Consider the following 25,783-nt stretch of genomic DNA (forward strand, 5'->3'; position numbering starts at 1 on the left):
ACCATCACTATAAAGGGAAAAAGCAGCTTTTAAGATCATAGGAAAAAAATAACAAAGAAGGACAAAATGATGGTGACCAGTTAAAAAAAAAAGTGACCTTTATAAACGGATAAACTGGTTTTTAATTTTGGGTGTAAACTTCATATGAGCAATATATTCATTTTCCCATGTGCTTGTAAACGTAGAGGCGACAGATCGAAGAGTCTGGTGAGAAAATGTGGATGAAAGGAAAGGAGGGATGGGACGAGGATGGAGGAAAAATGGCAAAATGCTAAAGATACAGAAAATAAACACAGGGAAATTAGAAGAGGGAAATACATGGAGGTATAGATGGACAGAGACTGGGAAGAGTGAATGTCACAGTGAAGGGGAGGGAGGGTGGAGAAGAAATTCAATGTATACAGAACAGCAGAAGGATGGAGGAAAGAAGGGAGAGAGGGAGGGAGGGAGAGAGAAAGCCCAGTTCATGCCCCTTCCCCATGCAGTGAGGACTCCTCCCTGGGGGGACTCAGACTTTAAGCCCCTGCCCTGCTTTATATTCCCCTGGCTACTGCAGCCAGATCAATCTAGCCAGCTACCCCAGTGTAACTCAACCTAGTTCAGTGCAGCCGGGCCCCCAGAGCCCTCTCTACACAGGATGTAGTTTTAGGAGGAATGGAGGCTGGTGTCGGGCAAATTTGTAAATGTACCACTGGTATACCAATATTAGAAGCAGACTTTTGAAAAAGGATTATATCAGTGTTTTTTTTGCATGTGTTAGTCAATTACTACAATTCACATGTACTTTACATTACTGTCAGCTGTTCTCAAAGCGCGCTGTACTGTTTTATATTTCGCTCTATAATCCATCACAATGTACATCATGTCTGCTTTTATATTTTTTGGTCAAAGTTAATTTATTATTTCCTGGTAATGCAATTATGAGTGCAGACGTATTTGAAAAGCCAGCGCTGCATTACCACACAGATTTAACATCATTCAGAATAATGGGGACAAGATGTGCACTGCAATGAATTACAGCAACTCAGGTCGCTGTAAGTAGATTTTTTTTAATGCATTTATATATATATATACACACACACACACCGGATGGAAATGAATGGAAATCAATTAAAGCTGGAAAGGTAGTAAAATGCGTTCAGCTAAAACCGAACACAACACAGAGTGCCTCACATCTGTGCATCTCCATGACTATTCAACTGTGAATTACAATCAGTTGTGGAGCAAAAGGCCCAAAAAATGTGAAAAAAAGAAAAGTCATCAAAGGACCAGGGCATCAGGTGATTTTGTTCTTTCTAGAGGTGAACAAACCCTTTCCAGAAATGTTAACTTTGAACTCCAATCTCTGCAACATCAAATTAAAGACACAACATTTCATGAGTGACATAGAATAAAGACTCAACCGTCATACTTTAATCAATAGTTGCATGGTGGCAGTGGTTTTCTGTTGTATATGAGCCTTCAACCATTCAAAATTCCTTTTTTTTACTATGATTATAGAAACCATGAAATAAACTGTATTTGTTTGGACATTGTGTATTCTTTATACTATGAAAGAGAAAGCACCAGAAAAATGACACCATATGGATCCACCTTCACCTACTACACACACACACACACACCAGTTAAACGCTAACATAACAGCTGAGTTTAAAGATTGCAGAGATTCATACACCTTGTTAGAAAACACATTTGAAACAGTCCAGCTGGTTCCTGTTCACAACTCGTGTTTAAAATTCATTACCTCTTAGTTATATTAAATCATTACCATGATCCAACGTAATGGCAACACCGTGGTGCAGTTTTTATTGCTGTGTACTGGGTGGCTCACTTAAATACCGCACATTAATAATGTCACACTTCCCGGGGCATTTTTTTCTCCAACTAGACATCTATATGAGAATATTTCCTCCACAGACGCCTCCTCTGTTTGATTCAAAGGTGCGCTTTAAGACTTTGAGGTTCTAGTTAACTGTTTGAAATGTTTAATAACTGCAAAGAAAGCCGGTTTTGTGCAAAAGCTATCTCATCCATATGTGTCAGCCAGCAGCGTAAAGGCTTACAGTGGTTAGCAGCAGGCAGGGACCCTGGTTATCCAGCCAGCGCTTCAACAGTATAATGACATAGTCAGCAGGGCTACTAACACATCAGCGCTGGAAACCACAGTGTCTCCACTCACCCTTTCTTCACCTCTTCCTCGCGCACGCTCTTGTGCCCTCTTCATCACCTCCCCTCTTCCTTCGCCTCTCTCTCTCGTTCCCTCCACACCCCCCCCACCCCATCCTCCGTCCTCTTTCACCTCCCTCCTAAACCCCCTGTCGTCATCTTAGATTCCCCCCTTCCTGCATACCCCACCTTTTCCTCACCCTTACCAACACCCCTCGTCCCCCCACTCGCCCCCCTTTTCCCAATTAGTCTGTCTGTGTGCAGCTACCCAGCCGATCTCTGCCCATCCTGCCGGTGCTGGTTCGCTCACCCAGCCCCTCTGGCGAACATGACAAAGAGAGATCCTCAGTATTCAAACAGACACACTGCTTTCAAATGCCGAATGGCAGGGTCGACCTGGGTGCAGCTTTAAGCAAAATATTCAAATTCTCAGCCTTTCTTTTTTAAGAATTTGCATGGATATGCATTCATTTGCAATGTGTAAAGGCACAAGGACAGCTGAGCCTTGGTTATGAGAGGGGAATAAAATAAATAATGCAGAATAAAAATGTATGATGGTATGAAACCTTGATTGGGTAGACGGCTGGATTAAAACCAAGCTCAAAATGGATAAAAAACACAAAGTCACAGAGAAATGACTCGGATGCATTTTTTTTTTTGGCACCGAGCAGTTGATGAACTGATGCACTTAAACAGGAAAAAGGGAGTGAGTTGGTGTGTGATCTATAACACAGTGTAAACAGCAAACTTCCTGAGCAACTTCCTGCTTGTTCAGTGACCTCCAAACTGCACCAGATACCGAAAGGTTACTGGATGCGATTCTTGAATGAGCAAGACGGACGGGAAAGAAGGAAGGAGTGTGAAAAAAAATATACGAGGATGGAGAGAGAGAGATATTGAGGGAAGGCAGGGAGAAAAACAGGAGGGTGAGATGGAGGAGAGATAGAAGATGCTGTGTATATGTGTGTGTGTTTTCCACTGGTGGAGTTTACAATCGTCAAGTCCCGGCCTCACTATCTGCTGAGAGAGTTCACCACTGTTACAATATAGCAGTCTACCTGCACCTCATCAGTGGCAACTTCAGTCGTCTAAATTTCAAGACAAAAACTTCCTACAACATGTCAAGTTTGCGACAAGAGGAGGAAATACACTGGTCCTTGTTTACATTTCAGCTGCTAATGTAAAAGTGCCCACTGTTACCCTTGAGACTGGTGTTTTTATGTCTGTTCTACGTTGCACCGAGGTCCATGAGGAGGATGGATATTTCAGATGCCTGTTTGTGAAGCGTATTTGTGGAAATGACATCAAACTTAAACCTGAACCTGAGGGAATTTGAATATTTAAGTCTATAATAGAGCGTCTGCAATGAAATAAAAAATAAAAATAAAAACACCATTGATATTGCGAATCCTAAAATAAAAGTAACATTGGTTGTGACATGACGAGCAGTTTTTGTTCCGCTGAGGCAAACAAAGATAAATCATCAATCAGTTTCCATGCTTGTGTCTTTTATATGTTCAACTAACCAATAAATATGGAAAAAAGGCCCAAGAGATTAATCTCCTGTCATGTTATAGACTACAGCATATTAATCCAGTGCCGTAAGTATCAAACAATCTATATCTGCAACTACTGCATCCAATAATGTTTCCCAGCATACTATATCTTCCTGAACAATAATATTATGTTTCTATCCTCATGAAATAATTGCAGCCACAGTGTGTTGCATAAGTCATATAAGTGAAAACCCGCTGGACCATTAAAAGGCATGCACATCACAGTAAACCACATTTTGACAATGCAAATTCATTTTCAGAGAGTATGGCAGCTCATGCACTATATGTCACACTTCCTGCTCTGCTGTTGATAGGAAATTTACAGAGTGGATTTACTCCCTGAAGTCGATATATGTGTCCGTGTCCGGGCAGGTGAACCTAACCTCTGAGCTTCTTCTTCTACAGTGGGGATCAAGATCCTGAATTCATTTTATAATTCATTAACACCAGAGTGATGCCTGCATAGATGACTATAATGTGTCAACTAGGACCATAAGGGTGAACATTTAAAGGGGAACTATGTAAGTCCGGTTGCTTTTCCACTGTTTTGCTAACCCTCCTCCCGGTCACGTGCATTTGTTTACAACAAAGCCAGTGAGAAATCAATCAATAGAGCGGCAGATAACATTATATATCATAAATGATGTTATGATGTGTATATTTGTGTAGTTTAAACTGTCATAAACAAGAGACGGGGCGCGTTTGTGTCACGGTGTGCAGAGACAAGAGGTGGGACACCGTGGCGGCAGCCCCGATCTTGCAAGGTTGGTTTAAATTTCAACCTAGAGACGCAATAAGTGACACGCACGTGGAAGGCCTCCATTCTCCATTTTAACAATTAAGCCATTTATTAAACCATCACAATTACTCCAAAGTGGTTTAATTAAGGTAAAAATGTAGCATAGTTCGGGGCGGTGCGTGGTGCAATGGTTAAGGCGGCCGCCCCATGTAGAGGCTACAGTCCTCAACGCAGGCGTCCCCGGTTCGAATCCCGCGTCGGGCAGACCTTTCCTGCATGTCATTCCCCCTCTCTCTGCCTCCCCCTTTCCTGTCTATCTCACTATGTACTGTCAAATAAAGGCGAAAAAGCCCAAAAAAATATATACTTAAAAAAGTAGCATAGTTAAGCTACAAATCCTGCATAGTTCCTCTTATCATGCGATAACAACAGCAGTAGGGAGGGAATCTTTAACCTTCATACCCTACATTTTACATATACCTTGCATTTTAAGGGCAGCTCTCTCTATAAAAGTGAAAATATCATGTGAAACACACAGAGTAAAAAAAAAATGCAGGGTAAGAGAGAGAACAAGACAAAAGAAAGGACAGAAAATCAGTGAGAGGGACAAAGACAGTGACAGACAGAAACAGGGGAGAGAAGAGAAGCCAGATTTAGAGATGGGATGAAAAAAAAAACTACAGAATAGTGAGGAGAGAAGCAGAAGAACAATGGGCAGAGGCACAGCCTCCTCTGGCCGCTGCAGACCTCAGACCCTGCAGAGATTCCTTTCATTAGGCTTTAATAGTATGCTGCCGGCTTGCCATTCTGACCTGCGCTCTGTGCCGGTAATAAGAACGGCCTTCAGAGCCGGACCAAAGCAACAGAGCTGCTTGAGAGGGGGAAGATGGAGAGGGGGGGTTGGTGGTGGTGGTGGTGGAGTGAGGTGGAGGGGCACATGAGCCGATGAGGTTCACTTTCAAATTGACACGGGGGCGTTACATTTTCACATTCTCGCTCTGCCCAGACTGATAGGAGAGGGAGACGGGGGGGAAGAGGGAGTTTTGTCTTCCTGGATTTCTTTTTTTTTTTTAAACCCCTCAACAAGTTTCTGTTCCCAGTGACCCCCTCTGATGCAGGGTGTCTCTGGTGAGGGAGGTTATTTTAGTTAACAACAGCCCCCTGTTACCAGAGCCTCTCTGCAAGACGTGTAGAAGGTGGTTGATTGATCTTCTGGCCTCCTCAAGCATATGACAACACCTGACAGGTATATGTGTTCTTATATTCATATCTGTATGTGCCACCTCTACAGCTACACAAAAAAAAACACTGTATGCTGGAAATAGTTGTCATTTTCAAATCTGTACTCGTGGATCCTTAAGGACTTCACAGACGCCTAAACCAAGGACAAAATGAAGGCCGCAGCTTTGGTCTCCTGTGATCCACTTAACAGCACAGGTTTCCACTGGCTTCAACACCTTGTGTCTGTCCCTCTTGATAGGAAATGTCACAGTGAAATTAACTGCCCAGAATCCACTGCATTTACCAGCAGTGTTGACTTTACCTAAGTTTAACAGCGGGGGGTTCAAATGCTCCAATTCTTTTTTGCCTCTTCCCCTTTAACGCACATGTAGGATGATAATAATTTGCGTAATCCTCCGATGTCCCTCTCCTATCAGCTGTTAATGAGTCGCTTCCAACATTACATACCACGACTCGAGGGTAGTATACTGTACATGCCATCCAGTGTATTGCACTTCCTTTTTTCCACATTCATTGGATGTATTTATGTTATGGGGTGAGGGGGCATATTGCATGGAGAATAAGTATGTGGCGTCAACAATAACAGTGTGCATTATTCCAGTGCTAATACCCTGTCCTGCTGATGTCCTTTCTACATATCACAGATGGGCTCAGACAGGGGAGAGCGGCAGTATTATGCCTCTGCCGAGATCTTCCACTGAATATATTACCATGTGATAGGGGGAGATGTCTCACTCCCTAACACACACACGCACACACACACAACATACACACACACAACACACTTGTAGTGTTGGGCCAAGAGAGCTGCATATGCCCCAAACATACAAGCATGGGCTTCATTAATGAAGTGCCAGGAGGAGAGGGAGAGAGAGAGGGAGAGAGAGAGGGAGAGAGAGAGAGCGCATGCACACGTGTGTATGTGTGTGTGTGTTTGCGAAGCAGCCGGGGGGGATTTCCTTCTTTAAGCTTTCAGCTCCCACTGGGCTTAGCTCGACTGTATGAACCCTGATGTGGGCCTGCCTCTAACACATGGCGTCACACACTCACACACACACACAAACACACACAAAGAATGTATACATTGAAGCTCAGCAGGGGAGCAGCAGTGCAACACCGGCTCCTAAACATTTGGCAGTGGACATCTCATTGACAGATGTACATGGAGTCTAGCAGAGAGAGGGTTAGGTCATCGCTGCACCCTCCTCTGCCTCTCCCTCTCTCTCCTTTTTACACAACACCCTATTTGTTCTGCCCTTGCTTCTCTCTCTGTCTGTTTGCTGGTGGCTGCCGGTTGTGCCATGCATGCATGAGGAAGGGGAGGGGGGGGGGGGTGTAACTGAGGAAAAATGCATGCAAATTGAGCCACATCGTTATATGTGTGATAACTCTGTTGGCAACAGCGGTATGTGGTTTGGGTGAGTCTGGCATCTGATACAGTAAATATGAGCTCCGATGGTTTGACAGGGACAACCTGTTTCCAAGTGGTGATGCGCTCTTTCTTCCTCGGTGACTGACGCCATAATACCGAGCAAGTTTTTGGCAGCGTTCGCAAATGTAATATACATAAATTTGGGAGCATATGCGCTGCGGTGTTACACACTAGTCCACGCTGCATATGTTCAACCCACCGAGGGGGGCTCTGACAAATGGATGTTAAATTCAAGTTTCCACTACGAAACACAACAAGGTGGAACAACGTTTAACCACATGACTAACAATCTCCCTGTTCCCTATTCTAAACTCTCTGTTCCCTTCCTGCGGCCATGTGTCCAAGGACTGTCTCAAACAGGCCACAACAACAGCAGCTACGTACATGGGAGCGTTTTTTAAAATCTCTGATAAACAGAGCAGCGCTTTGGTTGAAGCTGGAGTTTAACTTTGAGAGAGCTTGATATCTCTTCCCCTGTAGAGTTGTCTTCATCTATTGTTTCTTTAGCTGCATGGAGACCAGTGTTCCAGTCCTGAAATGTGGAAAACTTGACTCTTTGACTCGCCACCTGTTAACCATCTTACAGCGCTGCCTTTCAATTGTCAAGATTAGCTACAAGAGCAAAAGGCTCGATCTCTATTTTAAAAAGAACCTCAAGTAATATTGTATCTTAGGGCTGGCCGATTATGGCAAAAAAAAATTTTGGTCAATACTGAAATCACAATTCAAGGAAATGAGCAGAGTTTTCTTCTTTTTTTAAAAAAAATTGCCAGTTCATTTGGCTTGGGTGGAAAGCAGAAGCGCTGTGCCAGAGTCTTGTCTATGTTTCTGCTCCTTGTGTTCCCACACTAGAGAACCTGTTCCTCCTTTATTGTCGACTAAACTCTCTTGGCCATCTTCACTCACGCTGTTTTTTAAATACCGGTCACCACACATGAGTGGCCACGTTCACAGTATTGACTGAGTGAGTGCAGCGCAGGCTTCGAGGGCGGAATCATGCATGCACGTGTCTTTCAGAATAAAATCCCAATAGTCTTGGAAAATGACAAAATAATCAGTTTTTTTTTCAATTATATAAGTTTAGAGATTGTTTGGTTTCAATTTAATTGCCCAACCCTAATATATCTGATGGTCCACTCCACTGACCAGGTGGGAACCAGCTCAAACTCGCTCTGAATTCACCGGATTTTGCTTTCAAAACAATTCCTCCATGGAGCAAAAATGCCACAGGAGCCAAAACAGTGCAGTTGGTTTATACGATGAGTGACTTGTAGGATGGGTACATCTGTAGCCGAATCCACTACTGTCCACCTGCAGCTTGGGAAAGACAAGCAGCCAAAAGGCTCTTTACTCCGCTGCCAAAACACACCACCGCTTTTTCTTTTTTCGCTAGTCACTGGGCGATGCTGGAGAGATGTGAGCAACGGGGCGTAAAAACACTTCCCCTGCTCTCTCGTCTTCCACCACCCTCCTCTCTCCCAGGAAGCGAGCCCAGAGGTCAGCGCAATCAAGACCCATGAGCAACAAAGGGCCCTAGTTAGGCGTCCAGCTCAGTGCCCGAGCAAAAGGCCAGCTTAGCGGGGCAAGACTGTCCATTAGGCAAGACCCTGGAACACCCGGGGGATCTGAGGTGAAGAGGGTTAGAAAGAAGAATAAAAACACTATCAACCCAGACACACACACACACGTACTCTCAAAGACATACACAGATCATATGAGGCCTTGTTTGACACCGCTGTCACGGTGCAGTGAAGGGGAAAGACGAGAACCTGTGACACACGAGACATCACACACAGATGTACGCAAATACACACACACACACACAGACAGACACACAGATATTTGGGCCTGTACTTCTCTACACAACCAAAAAAAAAGAAAAGGAATGATTTTCCATCTTTTTTATCCTTCCGTTTCCAACACTTTGTGCTGTTACAGCTTCATATAACTGGCTGCAGCAGCATCCAAAGAGCAAACAAAACACACAGCATCACTACTTTTCTGTCTCTTATCTTTTTGGAGGACAGGTGGGTGGCTTTGTCCTTGTATTATAAAGAAAAAAGAAAAGCCTGTGTGTGCTCCGTCAGATTTGCTGTATTTTTCCGTCCAGGACACACACACCTCTTCACAGCTATCAATCCTCACCTATACCTCTGCAAACCACACTCAAGTCTGTGTTAACTTTACATTATGTTGTTAATTAGTATTTGTCATTGAGGATACCTACAACACCTACGACTGTTTATTCACTTATTCACATCTGAGTTTGTCAATTTGTCAGAAACTGCGAAAACATCCTGAGTAAGGATGACATGACATTTTTCATACCGTCGGGGGATTTTATGTTGAGTTTGTAAACCTTGAGGCCACAGGAGGGATAAGACTCTTTTTATATAAGAACATACATTTTTTGGATTTCTGCAGAAATAATTGCATCCCTACAACTTTAACTGCTAGACTTACTGATCCTGTCTGTCAACTTTTCACTGCACTTTTTTTTTCTCACCTCTCACCTTCCCTTCATCTTTCTACCTCCACATCCCAGCAATATCAATATCACCACTTCTTCGCCTCCTTCCCACCTTAACTGTCACCCATTTTGTCATACATCTCTTTTCCAACCCCCAACTCTTTCCCATTCCTCTCTTTGTGTCCTCTTGGGTCTAACTTTTTATACATTGCTCCCTATACAAGGTTTCAAGTGGAGCCACATATCATTGTCTTCAAGTTAGCATCTTTGGCCCCTTGCTACTGCACCCACCTCGTCTTCTCCACCACTACTCTCTCACCCACCATCTCCTCCCTTCCTCCGGGTCAACACCCAGCTCCCTCAGGGCTGAAGCCACCAATCATGTCCACTGGCTGCATCCCTCTGACCACTTACTCCCTCACGCTGCATCCACCCAACCGACCTCTCCTCCGACCAGCCTCCCTGCCTGCCTCCACCACCCAGGGCCAGTCACCAATCACAGCGTGTCAGGCGGACTCTCCTGATGGAGCGCGGTGTCAGAGCTGCACTCAGAGTTGCCGAGGTTGAAGCCTCGAGAGACCATCGCCTCTCTTCTTTTCTCTCTCTTTGTCTGTCCCTCCTTCACTTTCTGTCTGACTGATGACACACTGAGCTTTTGGGCATGGATGTAGGCTATTACACAGGACGATTTGAACATGGAAGTAAGTTTAGTTCAGCCTGAAGACATGGCAACTTAAAAAAAAAAAATTAAAGAGGAAATATGCAAGATTTGCACCTTAATTAAACAGTTTAGGAGTAATTGTCGCTCCACGGATTGTCTTCTCGCTGGCAAACGTTATATCATATAATATGTTACAATGTGTATATTTGTGTAGTTCTATCTGGCCAACAAGAGATTACAGGTTATGAGATCTGGGACACCTGGTCGGAGACACTGATCTTGCAAGGTTGGTTTTCGACCAAGAGACGCTGGTGGAAGGTAGAGAGCCTCCATTCTCCCTGTTACAAGTCATTTAACCATCATAATTACTACAAAGCTGTTGAATAAATTAATAATCTAAACCCTTTAACAGTGGTTTAAACTAAACAAGCAAGAAGACATGACAGGACACTGACTGCAGTTAGTGAAGTTTGATACAAGCAAAAAAAAAATTCCATTTAAAGCACCGGCTGGAAAACCTAAGATATTGGTGTAAGAAGAAATCAAACAGCAATACCTCCTTGTTTTTCACTCAACTGTAATAAAGCAAGGTTATTTCTCCTTTCAAGAGCATTCGTTTGAAATACCATGTAGCATTAAGACGTGCTGAGTCTTCACTATGGTGTGGGAGTTGGTTTCTTTCACTGGGGACACTCGTACTTTGCCGTAGTGACTGGCTCTTTTCACCAATGTCCAAACGCAACAAGCTAATCAAAACAACATTCAAGGCTATATGCACAGAGTATAGTGAGAAAACTGCTCCCATACAGTCGTGGAGTGCATTTAATATGACAAATTAATTATACATAGCAATGCATGTGTATTAAAAAATAGATGCTTCCTTTAAGGATGGAATCATGTCTGTGGCCTTGGAATAAATTAAAGACAACATGCCGCCATGTGGTCAACTAAATGCAGTATGCAGCAGGAATATCAAAGGTTCCCCATTAAAATGTGTGGAGTGGCCATAGAGGGTTAACATCAACTTGAGTTAGCTGAAAGAAGACCTTACAGTAGAATCTATTCATAATTGAATACTTCCTTTATTTCTCCCTGGATATTATGCTGCATCCAAACTGGATAACAACAAGAAGAGAAAAATGCAGCTTGTGTAATTTGCTGTTTCCTGCAACAGTTTTCTTTTTCTTTTTTTTTTAAATTTTGGGCAGGAACAAGAAGGTTGATGAACTGGCAGGGAGTAAGAGATACAAGAGGGACAGAAGGGATTAAGGATTCTGCAAAAATAGAAAAATGGCATGGAAAAAGGCGAGTAGGGAGAATATTAACAGGAGCGCTAGGAGGTTGGACCAGAATGACGCATAACTATGATATGCCAAGAAAGCAAACACAACGTTATCTCTCTCTGTGTGTATGCATGCGAGCGCACGTGTGATATGCAGGTATCCTGGGAGAGAGGAGAGCTACTTCTCAACTGTGAGGAAGGAATGTGCAAGCCAGCAAAATGGAGAGAGGGAAGTGAACAAGTGAGAAGTGTAAAAGAGCATGATGAATAACCAGAGGATAAACAGAAAATAAACTACACAAGTGAAGTGTGTGAGCAGAGTACAGACTAATTATGTTCACTTCCTGGGAGAAAGAGTCCTGCTTCATCTATCTCTATGGAGTCTAGATAAGTAACAGGATCTTCTTAGATACACAATACTAATACTAACACATAATACTAATGAAATTAATTTAACTCTTAACGTGACACTTAAACATTCACGTTGCTGACACCAGTTGCTCTTGTGATATCACATTATTATTAGCCAGTAGAAGAATTTAGATTGTGGCCATAATATTATAATTACCAACATAATTGGTAAAGGACCAAACTGTGTCTAATGACGTCTTATAGACTGTAACTTATTTTTGCTCATTGAGTTGACACCAGTATAATATGCTCATGTATAAAAACCAGTATTACTCCTATATAACCTTACCTAACAATATTTCAATATTTTTTATGAATTATCTGCAACAATCAGCATTGAATACAAAGAATCTATGAGTTGAAAAACCTGTCATATCTGTTAAATGACTGACAGGTTACCAGACTCCCAAAGACATACAACTCAGCAGAGGGAGATCATGTTATTATAAGTAGAAAGTGTACAACATGCAGTGAAGGTGAGACCTACTATACAGAACACATGGGTATGGTCCATTGGACTGTTAAACCCTTTTAATAGCCCGCAGATGTGGGCTGACATCTGGGGCTACACATACTATACTGAGAATGACATGGCAGATATCAGCAAAGCTCAAAACTAACTACAAAACCAAAGTATATGAAAATAAAAACATAAAGAAATAATGTTTTTATTGCTGGAGGCGATAAACTTTTTTTGTGTGTGTTGGACCGAGAGGTGCAGCAGCTTCCTAGAGCGAAGTGGACTAACTTAACATTTTTAAATACTGCAGAGTTGCTCACAGTCTCTATAAGTTTGAAATGGTTTCATGTTTGTGGAACTTGCTGAGTGTTTATCATATTATCCTCTGTTCTCTACAGAGAAGTGGGCCCTATACACACCACACTGTGGTTAGCTAGAATTAACTGGCAGAATCATTTTCTGTGTGCGTGTGCGTGTGTGTGTGTGTGTGTGTGTGTGTGTGTGTCTACTGTGTTTTTCCACAACTTTGGGATGAGATCTGAGAGGAAACGGACACATTTCCATCTGTCTGCTCCATTTGCAAAAAAAAAAAAAAAAAAAAAAAGGGGAAAAAAAACCTTCTTGCGATTCAAATATATGCTTTAGCCACCTCTCTCTTCCCCTCCCTCTCCTCCATCTCTCCCTCTCTATCCAAGTGGCATCTGCAGATGACCAGGGCATCTAGAGTCTCTGGGGCTGAGGGAGGAATATGGGGAGCAGGAGGGGAAACAGAAAAAGAGAGAGGAGCAAGAGAGAGAGAGAGAGAGAGAGAAAAGAGGGAGCAAGCGCCTCTCACTTCATATTTCCCCAGCACCACCCCGGCGTGCCAGCCAGCCTGCAGTCTGTTCTCCTTTGAGCTTTCTATTCTACCACAGAACAGAAAAAAAATCAATTCATATTTCCATAATCCACACTCCTGTCTGTCTTCATGTCTTCGCCTCTCCCCCCTCCTTCCATCCCACTCCCTCTCTCTCTCTCTCTCTCTCTCTCTCTCTCTTTCTGTCTCCTTCTCTCTCCCCCTTTCTCCCCTGGGGTAGACTAACCCCTCCACCCTGATCCTACGGCCTACAAATGTCATTACGCTGAGCAACAATAACGGCCTAAACAAAAGGAGGCCTTGCTCTGAGCTCTGAGCCCTGAGCCCCTCTGCGGAGACTGTTGGCTGCTGCTGCCATATGCTGGCCAAGCTCAAGCCACAGAAAGAGACAGAGACTGTGGCTACAGAGGACTCCAGCCTACAGCCCCACAAAGGAGGAAAGGAGGCCTAATCCTGGTAATGAGGCCCGTGAATACAGCCTTTATGTATACGGGGGAAAGGGCCAATCCCTCTGTACACAGCACGCTAACTAGCCATCTTAAGGGCCATCTTATGCACACAAACGATCTGGTCGACAACAGAATGAAAGAAAAGTGAGGTTGCGGGGGGCTAAGAAGAGGAGACACGCTGCAGAGGAAGGATGAGGCCTGGCCCATGGCTGCACATACACCATGTTTACACCGGCCTTTTTTTTTTTGACAAAATATATATATCTTTCTTTTTTTTAATTCCATTTCCCTTGGATTCGGTTGCTCTTTTCACTCCTCTTCCTTCACCACTGTTTGCATTGCCTACCTCTGCAAGTCTGTAATTTGTTGCTCACACTCTCGTTCCCTCACTCCCTCCACCGCTTACTCTGATAGCATGCTCTGGTACTTGTGGGGCAGGCAGACATCGCCTGAAGCATCTTTTTACAAGCCCGTTTATTCCTCAAAGTGGATCAGAGAGGCAGGAGAGCTGTTTAAACTCACTGGCTTGGTTGCTGTGTTAAGAAATAGTTAGCCTACAAAAATATTGTTGTCGTTCTCTTATTTCTTTTTTTTTCTTTCAGCTTGTTCATTTTCCTCCCTTCTTTCACTGGTGGGCTGCTACAGTCATCTGTCCAGTGATTTGCTCCAAGTCCTGTTTTGTCCTGTGGCTGCTCTTGGCACAGAAACAATACGCTGCATGTCTTGTTTTTTCCTGTCATATCTAACTGTCAGTGCAAAAATCTCTCTCTCTTCCTCCCTCCCTCTCTTTCTCTCTCTCACACACACACACACACATGCAGCAACGTACAGCAAGATTCATAGTGTCCTGACAGGGTGGAGTAGCTAACAGGAAAATGATTCAGTCTAATCTACTTAGAGTGACATGCACAACACTGAAATGAATACTCGTATCATTACAGGCTGTGTGGTTGTTTCTGACCAAGTTGGACCTATAGACTGTTGAGCTCTGAAGATGAAGAGATAAAAAACAAAACAAAAAAAACAAAGACCTCCTGCTGAGACTGTGGATTTATCTACAGGATAAAGAGCCAACCTTTTAAAATATACCACTTCATGACACAGTTGATAAGATTTATGACTGGCTAAGTGGATAATTCAGGTTTATGGCCACAGTAGTTTTGGCAGCCATTGTTTCTATCAGTAGAGATAACCTCAAGATAACTGCAGAGACTTTGAGGAATTCAAACGAGAAACTGGTTGAGAAACCCTCCAGATTTAATCGCCTTACACCAATTATGATTTCTTCAACTCAAGGCATCAGCTGGTAGAGGACCAATCTGATACCAGAGCTCTCCTTTCACACTGAACTCACTGGAATGATTTTTAGATAAGGTAACATGAGGCCAGGGACTGCGTTGGCACTTAAAAACTCAGTTGGCAGCCGAGCGCGACTGAATGAATGTCACTGATTGCTGAAAAAAACATTGACGGGGAAAGTAAGAAAGAAGTAGAAGTAAAATATTACCCAAACTTTGTGTTGTAAAACACTCATTACAGGTTACAAACGTTACGGGCTTTCTGGTTAAACTTTGTCCCACTGTACCGATTATGGTTGTGAACGACTACTGTGGGCAGACTTATAGTTTCACTTTTACCTTCATATAAAATGGTTTAGATAATCTGAGCTGTGGTAAAAATGTTTGCTTGTTTCCAACCTGAGATGATCTGACTGCTTGTGTTTCTCGCCTTTTCAGATTTCAAGACAGCACCATTTCTGTGTTTCCATATCTCAGTTATTTCTTTGGTGAGTTCAGTGTTATTCTAATCAATGGAAATGTAATATACAAGAAATCATCCGAAAAATGTCCTTATCTGATTCTTCAGACCTACATGTACAGACAAATGGGAGATATTAAGGTATTCATCGGCAATGAGCAGAATGTTATGTGCCAAAAAAGAAGCTGCAAAACAGCTGCAGGTTTTGCTTTCAGACTGAAAATGAACCCCATAATGCTATAAATGTGAAACAAAAGGAGGCAGGCAGGGTAGGACAATGAGAGAGAAAGCAAGAGATACAAACAGAGAGAGAGCAAGAGAGAGAGAGAGAGGAAAACAGAGGTGTGCATTCCTGTCACGGTTGCATGATAATTACTGATTCGTCGGTTATTGAAGACCTGCTCACTGCTTTTCATTACCAGCAACAGACGTACAATGAGACAGAGAGGAGGAGGAGAGAGAGAGAGAGGAGAGGAAGCACAGATATGAGGAGGAGAGCGGTGGTGGTGGTGGTGGTGGTGGTGGTGATAGGTGTTGGGGGAGGTTACCACAGGATGGCAGGGTGAGTAAGGGCATTAGGAAAAGGAAGGGATACGGGGAGAGGAGGAGGAGAAGGTGGAGGTTGTCTGTAACAGTGAACGAGAGAGAGGAAAAAGAGAGAAAGAGAGAGAGAGAGAGAGGAAGGGAGTGAGGGAAGTATGAAAAAGCAGTGTGTTCCAACCTGGTCTGTGTGGTCCTGGGGGAAGCTCCACAGCACGGTTGGATCTAGAGGTAATTGACAGACAGCATTAATCAGCTGGTGAGAAACACACCGTCTTCGCTAGCTGCCTCAGAACACATACATATTAATGAGATGGGTGGGGGCAAGGGTGGCTGCTGCGAGTCTGTGCACGCACACACACACACACATATATATACTCACTTACACACACACACACAGAGCAGAGCACAGTGAAAGACAAGAGAGAGCGTGTCTAGGCCGTATGCGCTGTAAATATGCAAATCTATATTCTCAGTGTAGATATGATAGCTTATATTATACACCAAATCATGCACGTTTAAGGAAAGTCATACCAGCACATACTCTGGTTTATTTGCTTAATTACTCCTACATTTATACAAGCCTGGATATTTGTTAGAGAGACACAACCTTAACTGAACATTTATTATGGTGACATGGGATTGTTGTTGTTGTCTGTTGTCTGTTGTCTTCTCCAGTATAAGCAGCGTTAGTGCTGAGAGATTAGCCGAGTATAGAGTAACTGATTTGATCAACATGAAATTACCCACTTCTGATATGTGACTACAACTAGGTTCAAAGATGTTTCTGTAAATGGAATGTACTTTGGGGGTTTAGTCTGCTAATCTAGGAGCTATTACTACATAATGTTGTCGTTTTTTAGGGAAACTATGTACGTTTTATTCCCTTTCCCATTTTGTAGACCATACACTTATTGATTAGTGAAAAAAGAACCATAATCATTAGTTGCACTCCTAGACTGGTCATTTTTGTTTGCATATTCTGCTTCAAAACACAGTGCAAACTTAAACACAAATGAACAGACTTTATTCATTATTTTCTGAAGTGCGAAGATGAGTATTGTTCTTCAAAAGGAGGAGTTGGCAAGCACGGATGAAAAATATACCAAAGTGTATAAAACTGCCATGTCATTCGTCTGACGGTTTGCCAGACTGTTATTGCCTGAGAGCCGCTCTTGCGACATGTTCATATCTCCCATAAAGCTATCGCTAATATATCACCCTTAAAAAAAGGAACCCATGTTTTTTTTTTCTCAGGCTGGTACAATGTGGTTGAATGGAGGAAGCATGCTTGGTGTTTGGGACTTTTTGGCAGCTCTGCCCACTTTTATGCGGTCACTGGCCAGGTGTGCGTCGGTATGAAAGGGCGGGATGGTTCTGGGTGGAAAAGAAGAAAAACTTTAGATCCGGACTAGCAACTCCGACGTCAGCTGGGACTCAAACAGCTGCCAACAAACAGACTGCATTTAAAACAAAACAGAACATGTATAGTATTTAACAATATAATATATTTTAGTACGCTATAGGTTTGATTAGAGTACACTACTATAAAACACTTGAGTGGCTTAATGCCCTACATTACAGTTTGTCTGTCATAGTGAAACTGTAAAACACAATGTACAGCTCTTTCTGTTCTGCTCTACCTTTTCAACTGCCTTTTCTTTTATCTGCTCCTCTCTGTTTCCCACACTTGCCTCATTTTTTATTTTATTTTAAATATCTTCCACAACGTTGTTTCTTCCCCTTTATCCCAACCTCTCTGTCCTCTTCACTTGTAGCCACGGCCCCTCCTCATCACCCCCTTTATTTTCTTCATTCATTTCTCACTCTCTTGTGCTCCGACGCCCCTCCCCTCCCCGCAGACGTGCTGGGCGTGTGGTGGACGCGAGAGGGAGCCTGAAGGGGGTTAAGGCTGAAAGTTGAAGGTTACAGAGGTGAAGAGGACCCCTGCTGCTCCGCCAGGGGACACAAATGTCACTATGACAGATCCCGCACTGGTTAATCCACCCTCCCCTTTTTTTCTCACACACACACACACACACACACACACACACACACACACACACACACACACACACACACACACACACACACACACACACACACACATACACACAAAGCCCTGTGACACTGACCAAAAAAACAATACTGTTCTGCAACACCAACGACATCAACTGTGAAATATGCAAAAACCATTTTTATTTTGAGCGCATAAAATACATCTGAAGTGCAAATGACTTGCTCGTAATTTTCTCGGTTTAAATGTCATCACAATTTTTCAACACTCGACTCGCGAAGGCAAGGATTCTGGTCGATACATTTCTGTCTGCGGCCTCTGAGGATCTGGACTTTTTGGGGCTGTGGATTTTACAAGTGCACTGTAGAAATGTTTTGGCTTGCTTGCAAGGTCATAAAACATTTGCTGCATGCAACAGACAACGGGAACTGCCAGTTGCAATAACACATGATCGAGTTGGACGCACAGGGGGGATCTGGAGGACCCCTGCAATGGCAATATGCACAAAACCCTAACCCTACAATGCAATACCTTGCTCAAGGATACTTCAATAGGCTAAATGACAAGTTCCTACATGTATTAACTGCAGTATTTCTGTCATTTCTTTAAAAACCAAACCACTTCTTGCTCTTTCACACATCTGCTACCTGTTTGTCCACACACCTGTCATACTGACCAGGCATGTGCTATCCATAATACACCAATTTGTTGGATTGGATATCGGCCTCTCCCTCACAAATCTCCATCAAACTCAAAAAAAAAAAGCAAGGTATTCAAAACACTGTTTATTGTATTCCCTACAGTTGACAAAATCTATAAAGAGCTGTCGCAAACCACATGAAAACAGTTCATTTCGTGCGACAACGGTGGCAGCTGGAGTGACAAGGGGAAAACAACCTATAGCATATTTCACCCCGCTGGAGCGTAAAGAGATCCTGTGGGTGAGAATTGAATTGAAATCACCTATATCCAGAGTTAGATTCCTCCATTCACACCCCAGGAAAATGGGAGGTTGGGTGAATGAATGTGACGACGAGCTCGGAGAGAGAGCGACCGCTGGTCTCGGGTTTTTGCAAAAGTGCCAGTCGCGCCCGTGCGGAGATGTGCGCCGTACAACTAACATGCGTGTTTACAGATAGGCAGCAAGCTCAGGAGTGAATATTTACTGTACGGTAGCATGTCCATTCATCCCTAAGGGCTTCAAGCGTGGGTGACCTCCAACGGTAAGGATGGGGGCAACATGAAAGCAGCCCTGAGCCGTGACACAGATACTGGAGAGGGAGGGAGGGAGGGAGGGAGGGAGGGAAGGAGGGAGGGGGGATGTGGTTGGTAGGTTGAGCTGGTCAAAAATCAATGTTTTTGCTATTCCTAAGACACCTGTCTTTAAAAGTCAGAGGAGGAGAATGAGCGAGGAGAAAGGAGGGTTAATAGGTGAAGGGTGCTGGGAGCTGGGAGCAAGGCAACAGGGAAGGAGTGGGTGGAGGAAGGATGAGGTGAGGGAAGACATGGATGGATGCCTACGAGTGGGAGGTAGAACCTCTTCCCTCCCAACTGAAACCGCTTCCTTCCTACCTACTCAGGTGGCTCATTAAACACGATGGGATTAAACAGAATAAATTATCCAGACTTTATACGTGTGCCGAAAACATGAGGGGAATAACAAGAAATAAGCCTACACGGCCTTCAACTCTCACTTCTTCCAATTCTTTCTGCATAAATCTCGTCCGCTCGCGCTTCCAAGTAGGCTAAAAATGAAAAACGCTGGCATCTTCATCTTGGCATAAATCTATGCTTCTTGGGATTTCCGAGTAGGGCTAAAACGAAGCTGTTGGCAGAGGATGTCATTCCTAATGCTGCCCTAATGCTGCTGGCTGGAAGAAAAAGTTGGCACATGGCGCTGGTGTATATCAAAAACTAAACACTGCCCATCGCTGCTCGGCAAAGTTATTCAACTTCGAGCCATTTTGTCACTCACCTAAAAACAAGTAAGACTCGACTTCCTTATTTTGAATGACGTACAGCTTTGTAAAGAAAATAGCCTTTGCAAAACTGCTGGGAAAAGCCTATACCCCCACAGGTTTCTATAGGATCACCTCAGCAGCTCGATAACAGTGGCCTGAATGCATGGTTTTGGCTTTAAAACTGAGAGAAACTTCAGTAAAAACACAAAAAGACCTAACCCTAAATCCAGTGTGAATACACATTTAGATGAAAGCCTCTAGTTTATAATTCTCTATACTATGTGAATCAAACACAGACTTAGAGCCCTCATGGCCATCCAATGTTCTGAAGGCATAAAAAATGCACTTTTTTCACCTTATTCCATGAACGACTGAATGTGTGTTGCGAGTGAATAGGGGGCCTGTTTGTTAAGAGAGGCCAAATCCCATATGGTGAACAGCAGCTCCTCTGGTGAGAAGAGAGGCTGTGAAAGCCACCGGCAGCCCCTCTCCTCCATCCGTGCTCCGGAGATGAAGGGATGTAGCGCCTGCCTCTCCTTGTTCCTCCTTTCTCTCGCTCCCTTTGCCTCCTCTCCTCCCTCTTTCTTGGCCAGGGGTTAAACTGCTGCACTCTAACCTCCTTGGCAATGATTTCATTCACTCCGCTTCTCCTGCTCGCTCTCTCATCTCTGAGAGAGATTTATTTCACAGTATGTAGTGGATTAGGCCCCCCTCGTATGCCCCCGGACAAAAGCATTGTTTTAGCACTAGCCTGTTCGCCTGTAACGGGGAGAGGAAGCTACCGCTACTAAACATCCACAATACGGCCATTGTGGACACAGGGCTGGAAGGACCCTGCCTCGGAGGCCGTCTAGACTTTGAGCCCGGGCCGATTGGAGAAACAGAGGGAGAAAATCCCATCAGGCAGTGGAGTGAAAGTTAACTAAGGTAACCTGCTGTGAACCTGATGAAGATGTCAAGCCAACATATGGCAAAAAATGTCTATTGTCAGAACAAGGAGCTTTCTTCCCTCTGAGGGAGGGTACGGTGGTGGAGGAGGAGGAGGAGGGGTGGCTAAAGAAGACTGCGAGGGGTGAGGAGGGGGGCTGTACAACCTAAAGGAAGGAATAACTGCGGTGGTCATCGTTTTACTTCTGGATCAGTAGCCTTATTCTGGCCGGGAGGAGGCCCAACCCCTTCGCTCACAATTGAGGGAGTAAGCAGATTAACTGGCGTCTTTCAAAGGCCAGCAGAAAGAAAAACACACTCACAGACATTTAAAACTTTTTTTTCCCCCCTCTCCTCTTTTGCCTATCAAGTCTCAGATTGCACACTGCAAATGGCATTACATTTCATGCTGATTTAGTGAGCAGAGGTTTTGAGAAAAGAGAAACTTCTTAAACGATGATATGGTCCTTAAGTTTACTAATTCTGATTGGTCACACTATGTTGTTACAAATGAGTCCTGGGGACTGGCAGTGGTAGTAAAAGCCTGATGGACGTCATTAACCACTTCAATGGTTCTTCAATTAGAACGGATTTGTGTTTAATAGTAAATTGTTGACCAGAGCTTAATTGAAAAACCACGTTCTAATGCAAAAAGCTTCACACTTCTTATAAGCGACACTAACAAATACATCACAACGCTGATCTAGATTAGCTCGGTAAATAGGGCCAGATTTGTGATAAAATTTAATTCCAGTGCTTGGAAATTTGAGTAAACAAAAAGAAAACAACCTCTAAGGTAGAGAGTCTGCTTTACCAGCCAAAAATAATAATAAAAAAGAAAATCAACTGGCAGGCTTCACATGTGAGAGATGCTGGCCTCGGGGATTTCTAAGCCATTTCTACAGCTACATCTGAAGAAGATAAACAACAGCCTCAGCCTCACTGGAAGGAGAAGAAAGAAAGAGCTGCATGATGATGATGTGACCCTATTAATGCCACATTAGTTGTTCCGTCTTCCCAGCTTTATGAGAGAAATGCTTCGGCGGGATGAGCTGGGAGAGAGAGAGAGAGGCAGAGGGGGGTGGGGGGGTGGAGAGAGAGAGAGAGAGAGACAGAAAGAGAGGAGTGAAAGCGATACTGTCTCCAGGCTAGTTGGGATGCAACCCAATTTCACAGCTTCACGAGTGAGTGGCACAGCATATGGATGCAACCTTTGTGACAGCCTCTGTGTATCACCACATATCAGCGTTGATATTCCCAGTCAGATTCCATACTGGTCCAACATTATGTCAAACACCAGCTCCGCATGACTGCATCTTCAGCACAACACACAAGACAGCATGTTTGTTATTGAGGGAGGTGTTTGCCTCCTAAGATAAGAAAAAACAAACCAGGGTCTCCCGAGACAGACTGCTCTCCAACTTTCTCTTCTGCACCATGTTCGGTTTGTATATTCAGGCGGTAACCTGCCCTAAAATCCAAGATATATACAATTATTTAAAAAGCCAGAGTCCCAAATATGATCTTGATGTTTATTCCCAAACATGGAGAAGTGCGTGGAGAGGGGAAGACGCACACAGCAGCACAGGGGATGGTGATTCCAACACTTCATGTAATCATACATATGTCTCCATATGGTCCAAACATCTGCCTCCGTCAGAAACAACAAGATGTATAAAGCCACAGCAAATGAATATCTCTGTTTTATTGAGCTGATATGCATTTTTTTTAAAAAGATGTGAATAAAACCTGTAGCAAGAGTATAATAATTCACCTCCTGAGTATAGGTCGGGGCTTTCATTTTTACGCTGAACCAAGTGGAAGCGTTTGAGGCTGTTTCTGTGCCTGAGGAAAGACTATTTGTTATGGTTGCACACTGTTATTGAAGCTCTGCTGTCAAAAAAAAGGAAGCCCTGATTTTTTTTGGTGAGGCCTTGTGTGACAGAAACAGCACCTTAAAGCCTGATGAGTCTGACAAAAATGTAGTTTTTTTTTTTAGGGGGGGGGGGCGGGGTAGACACACACGACTCTGAAAGTTTAAGAAAGCTGGAGATGAGGTCATTGTCAGTCAGTTACACACGACGCTTAGGGGAGAGTTCCTTTTCTAGTCTTTGAGGTGGTGGTTGCAGCATCACAGAAAAACACTGTGTGCAACGCAGCAGCTCCTTGAGGTGTGGAGAGGATCGATCTCAGTTAATGTCATATGGCACAGCACCCAGAGGCAGCCGTGTGGTGCTGATGACAGTGTAAAGCCTTGCCTTTGGCGGCTACATGCTCGGTGCTGCAGAGCTGTGATTTGAAGTTCACATGCAAAGGCTTGACAGACAGACAGCTCTCAGTCAGGCAGGCAGATAGTCAGTGAGTCAGCCAATCTTTCCACGGGGATGACAATACATCTGTATCTGTTAGAAGAGCACAATAGAGCCTAATCCCGAGCACATTCACAGGGGTCTCACAGGCAGCGCTCTGCAGGCCTGATGGTGGAAATACTGACAGAAAAACACTGGGCAAACGGTATACAACCACGGAAACTCACACATGCACTGACATGTGGACACAAATTCCCCAATATTCAATTGATTTCAGTAGAAAAAGAAGGAGAAAATGTTTTACAGACTCCTTTTAGTCAACTTTTAGGGCATTGGGTGCTCTATTTTTTTTTAAAGGGTCAGTGTGTAATAATTGGAAAGGTTTACTGGCAAAATCTGAATATACTACCCATGAAGATATTAGTATAAGTGTATAATCGCTATAAAATAAAGTTAGTTTGGTATTAGTGGCCTTACAACTATTCTTTTATATATACGTACATATAGCAAGAGTCTTGCTTTAGAGAGTGTTGGCATCTTGCACCGCCATGTTTGTACGGAAAATCCAGCCAGCCAGAGAGCGCGTTTCGCAAGTTTTGCATGCGTGCATGAACCAACAAAGAAGAAGGCAGAAGGAAAGAATAAGGAGTAGGAAACAGCAGACATATCATAACATTTTTTAGATCTTCACCTCATCGCTCCATGCTCAACACGTTTTTTTGTCCTCAGAGGCCACCGTCACTTTGCCGACGGGAGGGGTGAGTGCGAGCGAGTGAGTGAACGCTGCAAAGTAGAATCTGAACGCTAGATATCACGGTTTTACCCTCATATTACACAGTGGACCTTTAATGATTTAAGGTAACCCATTTTTTTTTACATTTTTTCCCCCATGCATATATTCCTGAGTCCAAGCCAGCAACTTACAACTTTATTATCACCACAGACAACCGTGAATAACAGAAAATGAATGATATTTGCTCCCCTACTCGTCACAATGCTTTGTCATGCTTCATAAAGCATCTTCTCTAACTCTCACAGGAAATGGAAGAGATGGGCATTCACAGGCAACAAGTGATTCGTCAGGCAGCCAGATATGACAGCACAACTACGCCCACTTTCACACACACACACATACACATACATAAACCCCAGTGTTTGATGTGGGTTAATAAACACTAACAGTCATTCTACCTGCTTTGGACCCATTAATTTCAGGCTGTTGTCACGGCTCTAATTCCTTGTCATCCACATTCACACAGGACCCAGGTTTACAGCGCCGGGTCCATAGAGATGACTGCTAAACCGTTAAATTAGAAAAGACCTCATTATAGTGGCAACTAACATTATCATTTCAACATCATGATTACAGATTAATCATTGAGTGTAAAAAAACAAAACAAACAAAAAAAAGACGAACCCACAATCGTGTAAATAAATGCACAAAACATTTTTCCAATTGAATAAAAACAAACTACAAACCCTCATATTTGTGTTCACTGCTCTATGTTCAGTTTGTTGAAAGTTACTCAAATTTAAAAAATAAATAAATACATAAAAAAAGTAATTTCCTTTCATACCAAAGATAATCAGCACCAGAGCAGCCCAGCCCGGGTCAGGAACGGGGTCCCAAGGCTCAGCTGGATAACACATGTCAACCTATTAAGAGTGACCACAACTAAACACAATTAGTCTCATCCACTTAACCAGTCCCCATGCAGACAATTAATTAAGGAGAACTCCAATTTTAAGACCTACTTAACAACAGACATGGGCAGGAAGATGTGTAGGATATATGACAATAAGGTGAGGGGAAGCATTGGTGTGTGTGTGTGTGTGTGTGTGTGTGTGTGTGTGTGTGTGTGTGTGTGGGTGTGTGTGGGTGTGTGTATGTGTCTATCTAAAAACAAAGGCTGAAGATGAAGAATATGATCCGCGGTGATAAATGATCTCAGACATTCACAAAGGCATCAAGATTGACCTATATTTTCTGTCTTGAAAAAATAGGCCAGAACCCAAATTAAGGGCCGGTAGGGGTGTGCACGCATGTAAACGCCATCGTCTTCACAATAATTGTTAGTGGTGTTAGGGCAACATGGGAGCGGCCTTGAGTGGAGAGACGTAGCCCGAGGACACGGCTGTTGACATGTAAATAGAGAGACTAGAAGCTGAAATGACAGCGCAGACAGTGGGCCTGCACCACTAGCTCTGCTCCACTTGGGTCTGGCCTTGGCCACAGAATTAAGGTCTAAAGGACAACAGTCTACATGTCAGGATACCAGTACTCATATCATGTCAATAAGTAGGTTGATTCCCTTAATTGCTGGAGAAAACACATTTCTGTCCTTTACATCATTCGTCTTTTAAGACCACTTCACATCAGTCTATGTGGCAGCAGTCACGTGACTCCAGATACAACCTGGGACTAGCAGGGCATTTCACAGTCACTTGCAAACAAATACACGCTATTTAATACAAACAACATGTGCATTTCTTTGTTGTTTTTTTGTACTAAACCTTACTAAACAAAGAGTCTTGGAGGAAAAGCCT

The 25,783-nt window shown here is 43.5% G+C and overlaps 1 protein-coding gene across 2 annotated transcripts in view; it reads right to left on the reverse strand.

Moving 5' to 3' along the window:
• dennd1b (DENN/MADD domain containing 1B) overlaps positions 1–25,783 on the reverse strand; it is a 103,310-nt gene that overhangs the window by 67,304 nt on the left and 10,223 nt on the right. For both annotated transcript variants that reach the window (XM_083969463.1, XM_083969462.1), the window contains exon 3: positions 16,204–16,247. In XM_083969463.1, coding sequence (XP_083825589.1) covers positions 16,204–16,247 — 44 coding nt within the window. The remainder of the gene's footprint in view (positions 1–16,203; positions 16,248–25,783) is intronic.

Source organism: Trachurus trachurus (genome assembly GCF_905171665.1).
Source record: "Trachurus trachurus genome assembly, chromosome: 4".
Classification (NCBI taxonomy): Eukaryota; Metazoa; Chordata; class Actinopteri; order Carangiformes; family Carangidae; genus Trachurus; species Trachurus trachurus.